This window comes from Hirundo rustica, chromosome 22 (assembly GCF_015227805.2).
Source record: "Hirundo rustica isolate bHirRus1 chromosome 22, bHirRus1.pri.v3, whole genome shotgun sequence".
Taxonomy (NCBI): domain Eukaryota; kingdom Metazoa; phylum Chordata; class Aves; order Passeriformes; family Hirundinidae; genus Hirundo; species Hirundo rustica.
The window spans coordinates 6,520,769-6,538,431 of record NC_053471.1 but is presented as its reverse complement, the minus strand read 5'-3'; the positions used below and the strand labels follow the sequence as shown (position 1 = coordinate 6,538,431).

Below are 17,663 nucleotides of genomic sequence, written 5' to 3'. Positions count from 1 at the left end.
TTTCATCGTAGAATAACCAGGTGTGAGGACTTAGAAAATCATCATTTCCAGGGGATTAAATCTTCCCATTCCTCATTAGCAGTGAGGATAATTTTACAGAGTTTGTCTCCTGTATGTAATTTTCAGTATTTTGTGACTACTGCTGTATTTGTAATAAACTCTTAAACCCCAGCAGCTCCCCCATGGGTCACGAGCTCGGAGAGGAGGAAGCTGTGTCAGGGAGGGGAGTGTGTACATTTGACAAGCCAGGCTTTGTGTGATTCAGCACAGATGTGCTTGGAAAACCTAAAACATCTGGTGCATGGAAGTGTGGAATGCAGGTCAGTGGTCAGACACATCAGGAGTTCAAACAGTGCTGCTGCTGGCACAGCTGCACTGCTGGTGGGTGTCACAGGACCAAGAGGACCTTCAGTTCTGACTTCTGTATTTAAATAAAAGCAGGTACAGAATGTGACATTTGAGAAACAAGTGGCTAATTCTTCCTCACCTCTCAGCTCTCCTTGCCCTATTGGAAAGTCAGATCGGAATTTCAGAGTCTGTATTTTTTGTTTATTTGAGTGTGGTTTTTTCCCCTGGTTTTGTGGTATGTTGTCTTCTCAGCGTCCAGTACCTGATAACACAAAACCTGCCAATATAATGTAACCTGGGGAGCCAGGGGACAGCTTCTTACCAGGAAGCAAGCAGAGGCAGCAGCTCTCATTAGCAGTCCTTGGTGGGCCATGGATGCTGCAGGATTTCCGTGTGGCTGTTCCAGAGAGGCTGCAGCAGCCTGGGATTGGAGCATTCTTCCAGCCCATCCAGGGTGCCCCAGAGGTGTTGAGGGATGAGGGGTGTTCAGCCTGCTTTGCTTTGCCCACGCAGGGACCAGTGGGTGACTTAAACTGGGCTTGACAGACGGCTGGGAGCTCCTGTGTTCAGTGCCAGAGGCTGCTCAGGTGGGCAGGGCCAGGACTGTGCAGAGTGAAACCACCCCTGGAAATGCTCTTTTCACATCAGCAAGATGTCATCCATCTCATCTGGGGGGGAATTCCCAGGGCTTTGGGGTGCTGGTGTGGCCTCTGGGGCTGTGAATGTGGGGGTTATCATTGCCCCTCCTCAGAAGTGCAGTGAGAGGAGCCCTGGGTGATCTGAGCTGCAGGTCAGCGTTTGCCATCAGCCCTGCAGGGTCACCCCAGCCAGCCCAGGCAGCACTGCCCTGATGAGAGCATTGATCCCAAGTGGCACTTCCCTGGGAATGGCTTGGTTGAAATACCAGCTGGAATTATTGCTAGCTGAAGTAGTCACCTAGCAGCAAAAACCAGCTCAGTTATAGCTCAGGAAAGGTTTTGGTAAAGAGAGTTTGGTTCTGTTTGTAAAACTGGCATGATGAAATAATGAAAATATTTTTGGAGTAGTAAAACTTTCTTAATAATTACAAAGCTTAATTTGAGTTGTTGGGAAAGAAATGAGTATCTGTACACCTTCCTGAGATGCAGGGGGATTAAGTTCCCTGCTGAATAGCAGAATTAAATTTTTAATACTTTGTTTAAACAGGAATTATAAAAGTAGACAATGCCCTGTCCTTGTGTTCAGAGTGTCCCTTTCTCATGCACATTCACAAATTGGCCTTTCACTTAAATTAATTAAAGCTGACATGCAAACCACAACAGCAGGCAGTCTGGGTGGCAGATGAAATGACCAAAATCCGTCGATATTTTTTTATTGGCTTGAGTAGCTGATCATACTCGGTCTGGTTCTCAGCCCCTGTGTGAAATCCACGGAGCAGAGGAGCTGCAGTGGCTGAAGGAGCCATTCCCATTTCCTGGCAGCCATTACACGCTGCCAGCACAAAAACAGTTCTTTCTTAACAGTCCTTTCCGAGGCTCAAAAATGGATTTTCCTCCCAGCCACTGTCATTCAATTATCACCTCAGGAAATGCACAGATATAACTGATGATCCCTTTCAAACATCCTGCGGTTTTCCACTCCTCCCATCCTTCATTTCCCTGCCTGCTCCAGTCATTAGATGTAACATTGCCCATGTATATTTTATAGGGTGACCCTGACGGCTGTCGCTTTGAGGATGTGCAGAGATAATAAGATTGTGCATGTAATGAAGGGCAGATAAATAGAAAAATGTTTACAGGGTGGAGTGTGGTGGTTGGAAGTGCTTTATGGCTTCATGGCTGGCTTCTCCCTGACACACCCCCACAAGAACCACGGGTCCCTTGGCTTTAAGGAGAGAAACTGGGGTGTGTGTCTTAGGCTCTGGCAAAGGTGGCCTCGGGATGTGGCCAGCAGCAGGGAAATGGGGGTTTGTTCCACAACCTGAACTCCAGCAATACCCAACCAAGAAGTTTAATTATCGAGCTGGTGCAAAAAGAGAGTGCAGTTCAGGGGATAATTGGCACCTCCATTGAGCAAATCCTGCTCTGGGTATTGTGCTGGTAAATTCTCCTTGTAACAGTATTGATGGGGAGGTGGAAGTGGAGTGGGAAAGATACAGTCCAGTGCAGACAATGCCCTGAAAGCTTTCCTCAGTAACTGGCATTAATTTATCTGGGTATTTATCCCGCTCTCCTTTTTGTCCTGGTGTGTGAGTTCAGGAATTGAGAACTTGCCCTTAACAAGAGGCTGGCAGGGAGATGCTGCCTGGGCCAGCTGTGACCCCCAGGACTTGGATGTGGGCTGTAAAATGGAGCAGAGGCACTGCTGCCTCGAGAAAACAGCACCTTGTGCCATCTTTCAGAGGCATTGCAGCTCCTCAGGACCACGTGGAGCTTCATTCCCTGGCCCTGTGTGTGGGCTCAGGGGTGAGAGCATCCCAGCAGTGCTGCAGAATTGGGCTCTGCTGGAGGGGAGCAGCCCCCCTGTGCTGGGCAGAGCCTGGGAGCTGTGTGCAACGCCAGAGGGTAAAGTTAAATCACTGGAGATAGAAGTGGTCGAGAAAATCGGGATTTCTAACCCCAGAAATGTTGATAATGCAAGTTGCAGAGGGGAAGCTGAGTAGAAAATAATGTGTATAAGGCTGAGGTCCTTTCGTGTCCCTGTTGTGATAACCCCGTGGTGTCTGCGGCCCCAGAGAGGTCCCTGGGACGTTCCTGGTGACCCTGGCACTGCTGCCCAGGCCTGGGGAGCCACCAGTGCCGTGCTGAAGACAGGCTCTAATAATTAATAATGGATGCAGCCAACAGTGTGTGAGTTCCTGTGGGGATTGGGAGCTCTGTTGATTAACAAAGGGAGTCTCTGGAGGAAGAAGCCTTAATTACAAAAGCTTTCTTTCCATTCTGGCCTGACAGAGAGGGGCGGCAGCTTTTAACTGGGGCTCAGCCTTAAAACAATGCCCCAGTGTGCTTTGCATTTGTTCTGCAGCACTGTTAAAACTGGTACTTAAATCCCTAAAAATGGAGGGGAAAAGGAATTGTTTGCGTAGAGCCGATAGCGAGGGTAAGTTCCATAAAATGTTAATTATCTTATTTGCTGCCGGTTTGCGCAACCTTAATTACAAGCACTGAAAAAGATGAACAAATTAACTGCATGGAAATGGTGAGTTAGATGTGGCCCAGAGAGAGGTTACTGGTGTTTTTTGGGGGGGTAATTTTGATTTCTCTGTGGCTTGCTAAAGCCGTAGAGGCAGCAGTGAAGCAGGGATGTAAGCTGTAAGAAAGAGTAACTTGTGTTGGGGGCAAAAGGAAAGTGAATGTTGAGCACTCGGCCAGTCCTGTGCTTAGTAAGGATGGATAAGGCTGTCCAGTGGGCCTGGGTTGGAATTCTGAAGGAATTTCAGGGGCTGTCAGTGTCGGAGCTGCTCACAGAGTTGGAGGTTAATCGACACAATTGTCCTTCCCACTCAGGATTGATCTTGGCCAGTTTCTAAATCTTCTGTCTCTTTGTCTCCCCACATCATACAACTTCAGAAGGATGTGCTGGGACTTAATTTGTACAAGTTCATTGACTTTGCCATCAAATGGAAGATGCTGTACAGTGGTGGAGTGTTGCTGTGTTACTGCAGATAATGTTAGTTTTGAAGGAGATTATTTACATCCAGCTCATGTATTCCTTTCCTTTTTTCCCCCGACTTTGCAGTCCCCGCACTGACTCTCTTCTCTTAGAGTGATTCCATTACTCACCCATTATGTGAAAGAATTAGTAGGAGTTAAGAAGGGCAAATACATTCTCCTGGGGCAATTACAGAAGTGTGACCTCTGTGTTTAGGTGACATGCGCAGTGAAATTATCCCAGTCTCTTCACTGCTTGAGGAACTTTGTTGGAGGGTAAGCCCCCGACAGAACTTGGGAGTGAATTCTTCAGGTTCCAAGCTTATTTTAGCACTCCCAGGAGTGCCCCAGTTCTCTCAGGACCTGTGGCAGCTCTTCAGACAGAATCCTCATTTGTAGGAGAGAGGAGCTCCCTCTTCCCCTGGTGAGTGGAGGACTAAGCAGGGTACCAGTACTCATTTAGCAGAAACAATCAGAAAGCATAAAGCTCTGTCTGACTGCAGGTTTTTTCCACAACAAAATGAAATCCAGAAGATGCAGATGGAGCCTCGGCTGGGTTCCCAGGAAATTCTGTGACTGTTCCTGTGTTGGGAGTTAAATTGACAGCATAAAGCCCAAGGAGTCAGCCTGGGTTTGTTACACACCTGCCTCCTCTTTGGATTCCCACTTGCCCAGCCTCTTTGCCAGGAGTTTCAGATAAGAAAATGAAACCAGAGAGCTTAACCTTTGCTGTGTGCAGAGCAGGGAAGCAGTGGGGGCAGCCAGTCTCCCCAAACTGGAGGTGGAGTTCTTAGCAGGGGCCGTGGAGACAGGGCTGTGCTGCCATCCAGGAGATAACAAATGGCCAGAGGAGCTGCAAGGAAAATGGCTGTGCTTCTAAAATCTGCCAGAGAGCTGAGACCTGCAGGGGATTCCTCAGAGAGCATCCCACGATTTTTAATGGGGTTTTTTGTAGCGTTAAGTAAAATATTGCTTGATTTTTAAAAGCCTCTCTTAAAACCTCAGTAATGTGTTCGAATATGCAGGATTCCTGTGCACCCAAGGTGGACATTAATCAGTGCTACTGAACAAGCTGCTGAGACTTACTGCTTAATTAGAGCATGTGCAAACCTATTTGTCACGGCTGGCAGAGGCACCCAGCCCAAGCTTCACACTGGAAAAATGGCCAAGTTCAGCTCCTGGAGCTGCACACAGCTGCTCCTCAGCCTGCTGCGTGTTTTCAGTCCTTCAGCCTGTTCAGACCAAGGCAAGAGTTCCACCTTTCCTCTCTCTGGGTATGGATTCATAAGAAGAAGCAGCCTTAGAATGATTAAGGTTGGAAAAGCCCTCCAAGATCATCGAGTCCAAGGTTTAACCCAGCCCTGCCATGGTCACCACTGTGTCCCCAGGTGCCACGTTCACCTGTTCGGGGAACACCTGCAGGGATGGTGCATCCACCCCTGCCCTGGGCAGCCCCTTCTGTTTGCAGCTTTGGGGTGTGGGGTGTGTGATGGAAGGGATGCATGTTTTCAGTTTTGTGTCCTGGCAGTGCCTGGCACTGTTCCTGTGAAGCTGCAGGAGCCAGCCTGGCCCGGCTCTGCTCTGGTGGTGTGTTCCACACGCTGCCATGATCCAAACCCGTGTTCCTGATGCTGCCCTGCGGCAGATGCTGGGCCCCAGCCTGTGCCAGGGGATCCAGTGGAGGAGGGAAGCGCTGGAAACTGCTTTTACTGCAGGACTTTACAAGAGTATTAGCTAAATTGAGTTGACTTAATAAAATCTTGAGGCATTCCAGAAAGATTGTGAATTCATTAAGGCCACAGCTGGACAATCTGTTCCCCTGTGCTCTGCCATGGCTGCTTACAGCCATTGAGGAGTGCTGTCATTTACCTTTTCTCTTTCATTACAGCAAAGCTATTCCCCTCCCCCATGATTTTTCTTTTTCTTTTTTTTTTTTTTTTTTTTTTTCCCTGGCAGAGCTCGGCTCTGGGGAAATTAAACAGCAATTATTGTGTTTGCTCACTGTGTTATACCCTACCAGATAGTCGAAGGGAAGTTGATGTGTGTGTGATTGGCTTGCACAGGAGCTGCGCTCCTGCAGGGCTGTCAGAACCTTCCTGGCCAGGGATGCACACCCAGCCTTAATCCTTTGTTTACCCAGGGCAAGACTAAACACAGGCACGGGCACAGCTCGGCTGGTGGCTCTGGCCTTTGGAAACTGCTGATGGGAGGGGAGCAGGGCTCGCTGAGGGGGTGCAGGCAGAGGGGCTGCTCTGGTGGGGTGATGTGCTTGGGGGAAGGATTGAGCTGGGAGAACAGGTGAGAGTGAAAAGAGTGAGAGGCAAGGGAGAGGAGCACACAGCAAGGACAGGCCCCTGCTCCAGTCCCCTGCTCACCCCTGAGGTGAGGGCTGGGACCGCTCCAGGTGTCAGCTCGGAATTTTGCAGGGAAACCTCCCCTCTGTGAGCTCCTGCAGGAGGGATCTGAGCCGCATCTTGCTCTGCAAAAACGATCTGCAGAACGGAGCTAAAAGGAGATGAAGTGTGACTTTTTTATGTGCACTTCTACAACGTGGGGTGAAATGGCCTTGGCAGGAGGAGGCGGGAGACTTGAGTGGTGAGCTGGGAGTGTATTTCAGAACTGGTGAAAGCTGAATTGGTTTTTTTACCGAGGAACATAGTCCCCTCTGCCTTGTGAAACTTGGGAATGTAGGTGTTCTCAGGGAAACATGGTGCTAAAAGCCTGAATAATGCTTCTCATTTTGCTTTATGCGTGTTTGGGACAGTTAATCAGATGTTAACATGCACCCATGGAGTTGTGTGTGCAGGAAAAAGAGGAGATGGTGTGTATCAAGTGAAGGCGAGGCTGCTGTGGACAGGAAGGGAGCCATGAATCCTGGAAGGGGGAGCAGTCTTCTCCCCACACCGGTGGAAAAGAAAAAGTTGGGCCTTGGAGTTGGTTTGGGAGGGCATTAACAGCATCTTCTGTGGATGTGGCACGTTGCAGTCACCCTAATTAAGGAATCAGTTGTGTCTCGTTAGAGGGGTGTCACTTCCCCCTGTGCTGAGCCAGTCCCACGGTGACACGAGGGGTGGCTCAGGCTGCTTTAACCTGGCTTTACTGTGTGCTGTAGCAGTAGCCAGCCCGCAGAGAGCGCCCAGAGGAGAAGGACAGTGTGTTTGCAGGCTGGCAGGGCCGGGCTGGCCCCGGAGGATGGTCTGGTAGCCACAAAAAGGGCTTTGGAGCAGCTGGCCCAGCCCTGCCCAGGCTGGCGCTGCCGGCAGCCGCAGCTCAGGGATGTGGGATGTGCTGACTGCGAGACCTTGTGGTGAGGTGAGGTGAGATCACTGCCAACAAAATGATCATTACAGGCCATTCATGTCACAGCCTTCATGCCTCTCTGTTTGCTTGCAAGCAGAACCAGCGGCTAATTTGCAAGGCAGCCTTTTGTCCCAGGGCCTTTGATCAATGCTGGCCTGTGTTAATGTTTCAGGAGGCTATTGATTTCTGCAGCAGCTTTTGTTCCTGAATTTATGTGCCCTGGCTTTCAGCAGCACGCACTGTGCATGTTTGATTAAAGCTCATTTGACTTCTTGCAGTGAGGCTGGAAGCTGTTTTTGCTCCCTGTTTTGGGGAAACCAAAGCTTGCTGACTTAGTCCTTTGTGCTGCGGTTTGTGCCACCCGTGCAGGCACCGGGGTGGTGGGTCTGATCCTGCCAGGACCCCCCCATTCCAGCAGGGAATCCCTCGGGCACACAGTGGCATCCTGGGCAGCCAGGTGGCTGGGGAGATCTCGATGGAATTCTTTCAGTGTAACGTTGCATTCTGTGTGTGCTCCCCCTGTGACTTCTCTCTTTCTCCCAGAGCCCTTTACTGAGTGCACTTGTGCAGTCTGACCATGAATTGGAGGTACAGAATATTCTTTAGTCCTTTAATCTGTTCAGGTTTTGTAGCTGGGGTAAAAGTGGTTGTTGAATAAATAGACTTTGACTTCATCTTTATCCATGTGCAGTTGTGACTGCACTTCTGAGCGAGTCTGGGGGGAAAACGCATTATGGTCAAGAGGTTGGCATTTTCTATAAATAGCCACCATTTCTTTTTTAAAGTTTGGTTTAGATCTGCACGTAGAAGTTGTTAAACTTCCCCTGGGACCGGATGGCTTTGCAGTGTCTAAATGGAGCTCTAATAGGTTCCCATTCCCTCTTTTATGGTGGGAGGAGAACAGATTGGTTTGTACTCTGCTGTTGCCATGTGTCAGAGGACACATTAATTCACTGACATAAACACAAGGGATTTACTGACTCGCTCCTTGGTGCTGACACCTTCAGACTTGATACAAATGAATTTATAGGTAAAAAAAAATGACTGGTTTCATTTGCAAGAGACTTTGTGCCTATGCAGAGCATTGCAAAAGCCTCCCTGCAGAGCCCAGCCTGGCTCCTGGCACAGGCATATCCCCAAGTGGACAAACAGCTGTCCTGGGTGGACTTTGAGCCTGCTTAATGGGCTCAGGGAAATGGTATTTCTAAAGCAAACACGTGCAGGGAGCAGGCAGGAGCAGTGCTGGGTGCTGGGCTCCGAACTCCTGTTCTGCCCAGTTTGCTGTGCCTCGTGTGCTCATCACCAGCCGGGTTCAGATTCTCTGCAGGAAACATATCTTTAATATTTTTGGTTGGGCTTTTGTCCTTCAGAATCAAGGATTGTAGGTAACGTTTTGCCCACTTGCTCCTCCTCACCAACCATCACTCTGAATGTATTTTAATATGTAATACACAAACATAGTTCAGGTCCACGTGGGGATCAGTAGCATCATCAGATTAAAAATTATCTGTTCTGCCTGTTGCCAGAAGTCACCGTTGTGGTAGTGTTCTTTCTTCTGGGGTTTCTATTTTTAAATTAGACACTGGTAAAATTCTTAAGTGTCTTAAATGTCAGCAGTTAATGTCTAGCACAACATCCTCCCTTTGTCTTTGGAGTGTTTCAGTGGTGCAGGTATTGGTTGTGGCTGTAATTGCTTGTTTGGGGCCCTGGGGAGGGTTTGGATTCAGGCAGGGTCGTTATTGGAGTTAACTCCTGCTCTGCCCGGAGCAGGGGCTGCAGGATTTCCCCACGGAGGCAGCAGGCTGCGGTTATTTGATCACATAAAAACACAGTTCAAAGAAACCCTTTTTGTGGGCAATTCAGGTATGTTTGTTCTGATGTTGATTTTTCAAGGGGCTGGTTAGAACTTCTCCGTTTTTCTCTTGCAACTTGAAAGCAGCAACACCTTTTACCTTAGAGGCAGACAAGTCGCCAGGAAATGATGGGGTTTCAAAGTAAGAGAAAAGAGATTAAAACCACATGCTGTTCTTTGGTTCAGCATTGCATCCGCAGGTTTGAATGGCAGCTGCTGCACTTCCTGAATGTAAGCCAGATTCATTATGCTGTGAAATTATCACTCATTTCTCTAGGTGTGCTCTTTTAACTGCTTAATTAATTTAGATGTGGGTATATATATTCAAATTAAAACACGATTTAGTGTGGTAGGGTTGTGTTACAGTTGTAGACTTGTTGTTGAACATGTTTTTACTCAAACTCTCAGCTCCTTACACAGGAATACTGAACAATACCTGTCTCTGGAATGTAGGTTGACAAAATGGCAGGGTCTGTTTGGGCTGAGCCTTTCTCTTGTGGCAGCTTTGGGGTGGTTGTCAGAGCAGGGCTGAGGAGCAGAGGTGCCGGGGGATGCTGACACTGACACAAGGGCACCCTCTTCTGAAGCACTGCCCACCAGCAGCATCCAGGTGGAGGCTGGCTCCTGGTGCTTCCCAGGCTCTTTCCTTTCCTAGGGGAGGAGTGAAAAAGCATTCATTTACTTATTTTCCTCTTCTGCAAAAGCAAGCAAAAAATAATGAGGGGTTTTTTTTGTGTCTTACCTAAACATTTCTTTTTTCTGGCTGCAATACGTCACGATTCTTCCCGGAAAAATCCCCGTGTGCACACAGAGAGCCAGGGGAGGGCAGCAAGCTGACAAGGCAGGTTTGCACATCCCTCCAACATCCGTGCTGTGTGTTTGCAGGGAGAGCTGATCACCTTCTATTACTACTGGAAGAAGACTCCGGAAGCGGCGAGCTCGCGCGCGCACCGGCGGCACCGGCGCCAGGCCGTGTTCCGCAGGATCAAAACGCGCACGGCCTCCACGCCGGTGAACACCCCCTCCAGGCCCCCCTCCAGCGAGTTCCGTGAGTGACCGCGAGCCGGGCGCTCGTCTCCGTGCAGATGCAGGCAGCAGCGGCGGTGCCGCGCCTCCGAGGGGACAGCAAGGAACTGAGTTCAGGCAGTTGGCCTCTCTGTTCTGCACCCTTCTGCTGGAATGTGGGAGGTGGCTTTGATCACCCCGTGCTTTGTGCAGTCCTTCAACATGAAAGCATCCTGTAAGGATGGAAATGCTGGCCTGGGATTGGATTTCCCCGCTCCTTTCCTTGCTGTTGTGTTTTCTCCAGGCTTGTTACAGTAACAGGAATTGGAAAACACAGAAAGAAGGAGGGAAGTCCTGCATGCCTTTGGGAGAACGTCCCTTCCATCCTTCTGGGTGACCCCTACCTTCTGCTGGAGCTCTGTGCTGCAGCCAGCACTTAGAGAGTCTTGGAGAAGCATTGGCCTTGCCTGGGAGTGTCTAACCCAAGAGCAATTCCCCAAAGCAGGGCCGTGCTGCGTTGCACAGGTCCATATGGGATAGAAACCTTTGTCCATATGGGAAAGGTTTGTTACCCTGTGAGGGTTAAGTCTGTCTAAACCCGTCTGCCTCATAGAGAAAAGGGGCAGTGGAAGGCAGATTGGCAGATGTAAAAATGATCCTCCACAGCTGGAGGATGTGGTGAGCAGGCAGGACACAGAATTCCAGCCAGGGTAGAAGGGAGGGGGCAGGAAAGGGCTGGGAGCTTTTCCCTGCTGAACTGATAGGATTTACTGCTGATCCCTGCGTGCACTGGGAGTGAGGATCTGGACTCCACAGCTCAGTCCAACTCAGCATGCGAGAGCTTGTGGTGAGAGGACCCATCCCTACGGATCCAACTGCAGGATGAGAATAAAAATTCATTTAGCAAAAGAAAGCAAGTGCTAGCCTGGGGTCAGCTCTGCAGTCAGGGTTTGAACACCTGCAAGTATTAATGTAGGAATTACAGCAGTGGTAGCTATTAAATGTAACCCTGTGTTAATTTGAAGGATAACGAGTTGCTGACAAATGCTGATGGCAAGTGCTGGAGAATCTGTAGGCTTTAATCCATAAACTGTAACCTGCATGTACAAAACATCCTCTTGGAGCCTTTAGAAAAACGCTGTTCCTGCATCAAGGACTTCTCTTGTAATTAAAGATTTGAACAGAAGAAGCCAGAGGGCTTCCTGCTTGTGCCAAATTATAGCCCTGTTATGTTGTGAATTTATAGTGGTGGGACTAGAAAAATGCAGTGCTCTCAAAAGGGAAATATTTACTTCAGGGGTGTTTAGAAGGTAAGATACAGTTTCTGTGATGTCTGCGTATTTTCAGTGCTGCTTTTGAGCTCACAGATCTGTAATCAGCTAAAGGGACACTTTGCATATCCTCTTCTTCTAAACTTGACATTTTTGCAGTGTGAGTTTGCCACAGGTTAAATCTTGGAGCCTGCAGTAAGGACAGGAAAGCTGGTGTTAGTTATCCTTTAGTGCCTCTCAGCCAAAAGAATCACAACATGTTTTTCAAACAGGCCCATTGTATGTAAGCATTGATTCCTCCTCCCACAAACACCTCTGCTGCTGGGTAGCAAAACAAAAGCCAGAAAAGCCAGTACAGGACCTGTCATGGAATCTTGTAGGTTTTAAATATAGAATATTTGATTTTAAATTTGACCAGATTCTAGAGATAAACCCCTTTTCTCTTGAAAAATGTGGGTGTGGAATACAGCCTCTTGAAGTCAGCCTGGATGGTATTTGAATGACAGCTTACCTGGAAATGTACCACATGCTGAATCCGAGGTTCCAGGAGTTGTATCCCTGGGCGCATTCCCGGAATCCTCCTTTAACCTGCAGAGGGATGAGGTCTGGTTTTGCTCAGTTTTGAAAAATCAGAAATAATGACCACGCAAGGCAGGGTGGGCATAGGGAGTCACGATCTATTCTACTTAATGCTTATTTTAGCCAAGTAGGAGGAAATAGAAAATCCTGCTGAGTGTTTATTTTTCATTTTCCTCTTTCTCCCCCCCCTCAGTGGACCTGAGCTCGGCCAGTGAAGATGACTTTGACAGCGAGGACAGCGAGCAGGAGCTGAAGGGCTACGCCTGCCGCCACTGCTTCACCACCAGTACGTGCCAGTCCCTGCTGGCTTCTCCCCTGTGCTGAGCCTGGGGGGCGGCTGCAGCCAGCAGGAGCAGCTCCTGTGCTGGGACAGCTGTTCACAGCCGTGTGGGGGTGAATCAGCTAAAATATGCAGCGTTCCTAGCAGAGTTAATCAGGCTTTGCCATTGCAAATTAATACTGCGGTGACAAAGGAGAACCCTGAGGTAGACATTTAGACAGGAATAAATCTGCATAATCCATAATCTATGTAATCAATTTGTGACATAATGAATCAGTGCTGGGCTGTGCCTGTCACACACAAAACCTCCTGACGCTGCAGCAAATCTCCCGTGCATCAGCCCCGTTCCTGTGGCTGTTCCTGAAGCTTGCCTGATGTTGGGGCATTTGCAGATGGAAGTGGGAGCCCCAGAATGGGGAAGGGAATAAGAGGTTCAGCGCACACTTCTCTTGCAGAAACCACAGCTTTGGAGAACAACAGCTGCTTGTTAGTTCCCAGGCAGGGCAGATAAAGCTTCTTTCTGTGCCTCCAAACCGTAGTTTCTTAAGCAAACAACCATAGTTTGTAAATTGAATATTGAGGATGCGCCCTGGGACAGGACAAACTTCTCCAGAAACTTCTCCAACTCTGTTACCCATAGAAGAGCAGCTGTTTTTGTAGCTGTACCCTTTTTTAACAATTCCCTTTGTTTGTGCTGGGGTGCTCTGTGAGTTGCTGAGCTGTTGCTTTCCCTGCCCCAAGCCTCCAAGGACTGGCACCACGGCGGCCGAGAGAACATTCTGCTGTGCACGGACTGTCGCATTCACTTCAAGAAGTACGGGGAGCTGCCGCCCATCGAGAAGCCCGTGGACCCCCCACCCTTTATGTTCAAGCCTGTGAAAGAGGAGGATGATGGCCTCAGTGGGAAGCATAGCATGAGGACACGGCGGAGTCGAGGCTCGGTGGGTTTCACCCTCTAATGCAGGGGTAAAAGGAGCCAGAGCCCTGAGCTGCGGCTGGTTCGCTGTGGGCTGTGCCTGCTCCTGCTGTGTTTGTGTGTGCCAGGGGAGCTTCGCTCAGGCTGAGGCTTTCTCTGGAAAAAGGAGATGAAATGTCCCTGCAAGCTGTGTTATTTCTCTGTAATGACTGGCAGTGGGCTGTCATCATCAGGGGGCACTGACAGTGCACTGCAGATCCTGTAGTACATGTCCCCCTTCCAGCTGCATCCTGTCACAGTTACGCCCTTAGGAGGAGTTTAAACAAATGAGATGCTGTTCATGAGGTCTCCTCGTGTTACTGGAGTTACAGAGAGCTCTGCTTTGCCTCTGTGCTCTGAGTTGTTACTCAGGCGGGGCACCGGGAGCCTTCCTGGGAGCGTGGCACTTGTGAGGGCTCTGGCAGCAGCTCTGCGTGGTTTATCTTGGAGCTGGGTTTAGCTGAGAGAAAGCAGCAGATAGATTTCTCTCCTCATCCTCCCCTCTCTGTCCTTCTGAACAGGATGATGTGACCATTGATTCGAAATACCTCCTGAGGCTCCACTCTTGGGGAGCGTTGGCTCCATTGCTTTTTTGGTAGCCAGTCCTCCAGAAAGCTGCCAGAATGGCAGGGAAACATCATTAATTATTGAAATGTACTCTACTGACCCCTTACTGCATAGCAAGAGCACACTGGAACTGGAGGTTTAGACCTTGGCCTTGACTGCCCACAGATGGAGTTTTTTAATGGAACAAGGGGGTCCTCTCCTGCCTCATGCACCCCTGTGTGTGTGCTGTGTATTGGAACAACTTCCTAAATGCCATTTCTAACAGCTACTGCTAATTAAATAATCAGCGCTTAATGTTTGTGAGTGGGCAGATGAAGGGTTTGCCTCCTCTTACGTTTGAGTGCAGCTGAGCTTTGAAGGAAGCAGCGTAACAAGGTGAAGTGCTGTGGGTTTCGCTCCCAGGCTCTGCCGGGGGCGCGTTCTCCGTGCCCCTGCCGAGGCAGCGCGCTCTGGGAGGCCGGGCAGTGCTGAGCTGGGTGTGTTTCCCCAGATGTCGACCCTACGCAGTGGCAGGAAGAAGCAGGCAGCCAGCCCCGATGGCCGCGCCTCGCCCATCGCCGAGGACGTGCGCTCCAGCGGCCGCAACTCGCCCAGCGCCGCCAGCACCTCCAGCAACGACAGCAAGGCTGAGTCTGTGAAGAAATCCACCAAGGTAACCCCTTCCCTCTGCGCTCTCCTGGCCAGGCCGGCACACCTGGGGCAGGTACGGGAGATGCAGAGGCGGCAGGAGGCCGGGGAATCTCTCCGTGACCCGAAAAACCCCAGGAGTGTGGAGTGGTGCAGCTGAGAGCTGCTTTGTGCCTGCCCAGGGAGGGATGGGAGCGATCAGCCACAGCCCTGCTGCTCTCCCAGCCCAGTAATCCCTCCGTTTCGGATGCAAATGCAAGCGTTAAGCTCAGGGGAGTAATGCAGATCAGAAATGCTGTGTTTAAGACAAGTAGACAGTTTTGGGGATTTTTTGTAAGTAGTTCCTAATCTTTGTTTACAAAGGGAGTATGAACATTTAGTAATTGAGTCTGCTTCTGCTACTGTTTTTCTGGAGGTGTATTTGCTTGATTGTTCAGAGCAAGCTGACAGTTGAGTCTGTTCAGATGAATTAAGTGCCTTTCCAAGAGAGTTCTAAAGAAACAAAGCCACGTGAAGCATGAAGACTTACCATTAAACAGTGTGAATTGAGAAGTAGCAAGTTAAAAATAAATATTACCAAAAAAAAAAGTCAAAATGAGTATGGAGCGAGTTTTCACATTATAAAACTGAAAACTTGGCAGAATTTAAAGTTAGGTAATTATGTGATGCACAGAGCTTTTCCAGGCCATGGGAGAAGGTAGTAATCTCAGAATAGCTATTCACTGTTGGCCCTGTATTCGAGGGGATCTAAAAATATTCCTCTCAAAATATCAAGGGTAGAGCAAGACTTCAGTGTAGCAGAAAGAGGCTTATCCCATCTCCTGCAGAAACTGTGGCTCCATCTTGCACCAGTTAATAACTGGTGTTGGTCTCTGTTGGAAGGGTAACCTGGACCAGTTGATCTGCTGTGAGTTCCTGATGGTCCTGCCCAGCTCTGTTTAAAACATCCCTTCATGTGAGGAATGCTTTATGCACTTCTCCCTTTTCCTGTTTGTTTGATGTGTATTGGATTGCTATTAAATACTGACTGTGTCAGCTCCTGAGTTCTGCTGCTCCTGAATTTGTATTAATTAGGGTGGCACTGGCCTACACTCAACTTACTTTGCATTTACAACACTGTTGTGTTCTGCTTCCTTTGTGGCAGAAGATAAAAGAAGAGGTGTCTTCTCCTCTCAAGAACTCCAAGAGGCAGCGGGAGAAGGCAGCGTCGGACACGGAAGAACCTGACAGGTCCAATGCCAAAAAATCCAAAACTCAAGTGAGTCCCACAGAGGAGTATTTCCTCTTAGGAGAATGGTTTGAGGTGGGGAGGGGGTTCAAATCTGGTAACAAACCAAAAACATTAAAGCAATTTAAGCCACAGCAAATTGTAACTTAATCTGTGGCTGGAAAGAGATCAATGTTATAACGTGTTCCTTCTGCTGAAAACAGTGGAGTGATACGGGGTAGGTCCAGAATTTGGGTTTTTTCTTTGTTTTTTTTATTAATATCAACCATGTAGGACTCTACTGGATTGTTCTCCATTCCTTTCCTCCATTTTTTTTTAAATATAAATTAGGGTTTTTGTCTTCTGTGACAAGTTAGAAGACCACCACTGGAGTTGTCACAAGACAAATCTTTTCCGTTGCTGGTCACCCTCACAGTGAAGAAGTGTTTTGCCCTGTTCAGCAGGACCCCTCCTGTATTTCAGTTTGTTCCTGTTGCCCCTGGGTGCTGTGGAAGGATCCTGGTTCTGCTGTCTCTGCACTTCCCTTGGCTGTTTGTGTTCCTGTGCTGGTTCAAAGGCAGCTGCGCCTGTGTCTGCGCAGCGCGTGTGACGGACCCCGGGAGCGTGCTGGTGTGCTTTTCCCGGGCACCGTGGTCACCGTTGCGTCTCCCCACAGGAGATCAGCAGGCCCAACTCCCCCTCGGAGGGAGAGGGCGAAGGCGAGAGCTCCGACAGCCGCAGCGTCAACGACGAGGGCAGCAGCGACCCCAAGGACATCGACCAGGACAACCGCAGCACGTCCCCCAGCATCCCCAGCCCCCAGGACAACGAGAGCGACTCGGATTCCTCTGCTCAGCAGCAAGTGCTGCAGGCGCAGCCGCAGGCGCCGCAGGCCCCGAGCTCAGCGCAGGCCGCAGCTGCCGCCCCGCCGGTGCCGGCCCCGACGCCCGCGCTGCCGCCCGCGTCCGGCGCGGCCCCGGCCCCCGCGCAGGCGTCGCCGCCGGCGTCCCAGCCCTCGGGCCAGCCCCAGCCCCCCGGCCCTCACTCGCACATCCAGCAGGCCCCCGCGCTGCACCCGCAGCGGCTCCCGTCCCCGCACCCTCCCCTGCAGCCCCTGAGCGCGGCGCAGCCCCAGCCGGCGCCGGCGCAGCCCCACGCGCAGCCCCCGCCGCACGGCCAGGCGCAGCCGGCCGCTCACGGCCTGCCGGCGCAGCCGCTGCTGCCCCACGCCGGCCCTGCCCAGCCCTTCTCCCTGCCCGCTCCGTCGGCTCAGTCTCAGGTGCCCCTCCAGACGCAAGCCCCGTCCCACTCGCACTCGGGCCTGCAGGTGACGCAGCCCGCGCTGCCCGGCGCCGCCTCGCTGCAGCAGGCGCAGCCTCCGCGGGAGCAGCCGCTGCCGCCCGCCCCCATGGCCATGCCTCACATCAAACCTCCCCCCACCACGCCCATCCCGCAGCTCCCCGCTGCTCCGGCCCACAAGCACCCTCCCCATCTGTCCGGGCCGTCTCCGTTCTCCATGAACTCCAACTTGCCTCCGCCGCCCGCTCTGAAGCCTCTGAGCTCGCTCTCCACTCACCACCCTCCGTCCGCGCACCCTCCTCCCCTGCAGCTGATGCCTCAGAGCCAACCGCTGCAGTCCTCGCAAGCCCAGCCTCCTGTTCTGACCCAGAGCCAGAGCCTTCCCCCTCCTGCCAGCCACCCCCCCTCCGGACTCCATCAGGTTTCCTCGCAGCCCCCCTTCTCTCAGCACCCCTTTGTGCCCGGGGGCCCCCCTTCCATCACGCCTCCTTCGTGCCCCTCCACCTCCACGCCGCCCGCCGTGCCCGGCATCCCTCTCCAGACCCCCATCTCCACGTCAGCAGCTTCCAGCGGGACGGTGCCCGTGGTGACAGCCTGCACGCTGCCACCCATCCAGATCAAGGAGGAGGTGCCAGACGAGGCTGAGGAGCCGGAGAGCCCTCCGCCTCCGCCCCGCAGTCCATCCCCAGAGCCCACCGTGGTGGATATCCCGAGTCACGCCAGCCAGTCAGCCAGGTACGCAGC

General features: G+C 51.0%; 1 protein-coding gene across 8 annotated transcripts in view; it reads left to right on the top strand.

Annotated features, from left to right (window-relative positions):
• The window catches only part of RERE (arginine-glutamic acid dipeptide repeats), a 172,269-nt gene that overhangs the window by 147,695 nt on the left and 6,911 nt on the right, over nt 1-17,663 (top strand). For 7 of the 8 annotated variants that reach the window (XM_040084804.2, XM_058423346.1, XM_058423345.1 and 4 more), the window contains 6 exons: nt 10,015-10,177; nt 12,178-12,270; nt 13,006-13,205; nt 14,277-14,438; nt 15,558-15,671; nt 16,297-17,654. In XM_040084804.2, coding sequence (XP_039940738.1) covers nt 10,015-10,177; nt 12,178-12,270; nt 13,006-13,205; nt 14,277-14,438; nt 15,558-15,671; nt 16,297-17,654 — 2,090 coding nt within the window. Of the gene's footprint in view, nt 1-10,014; nt 10,178-10,197; nt 10,370-12,177; nt 12,271-13,005; nt 13,206-14,276; nt 14,439-15,557; nt 15,672-16,296; nt 17,655-17,663 lie in introns of those variants that run through there. The other variant, XM_040084809.2, reaches the window with a different exon arrangement.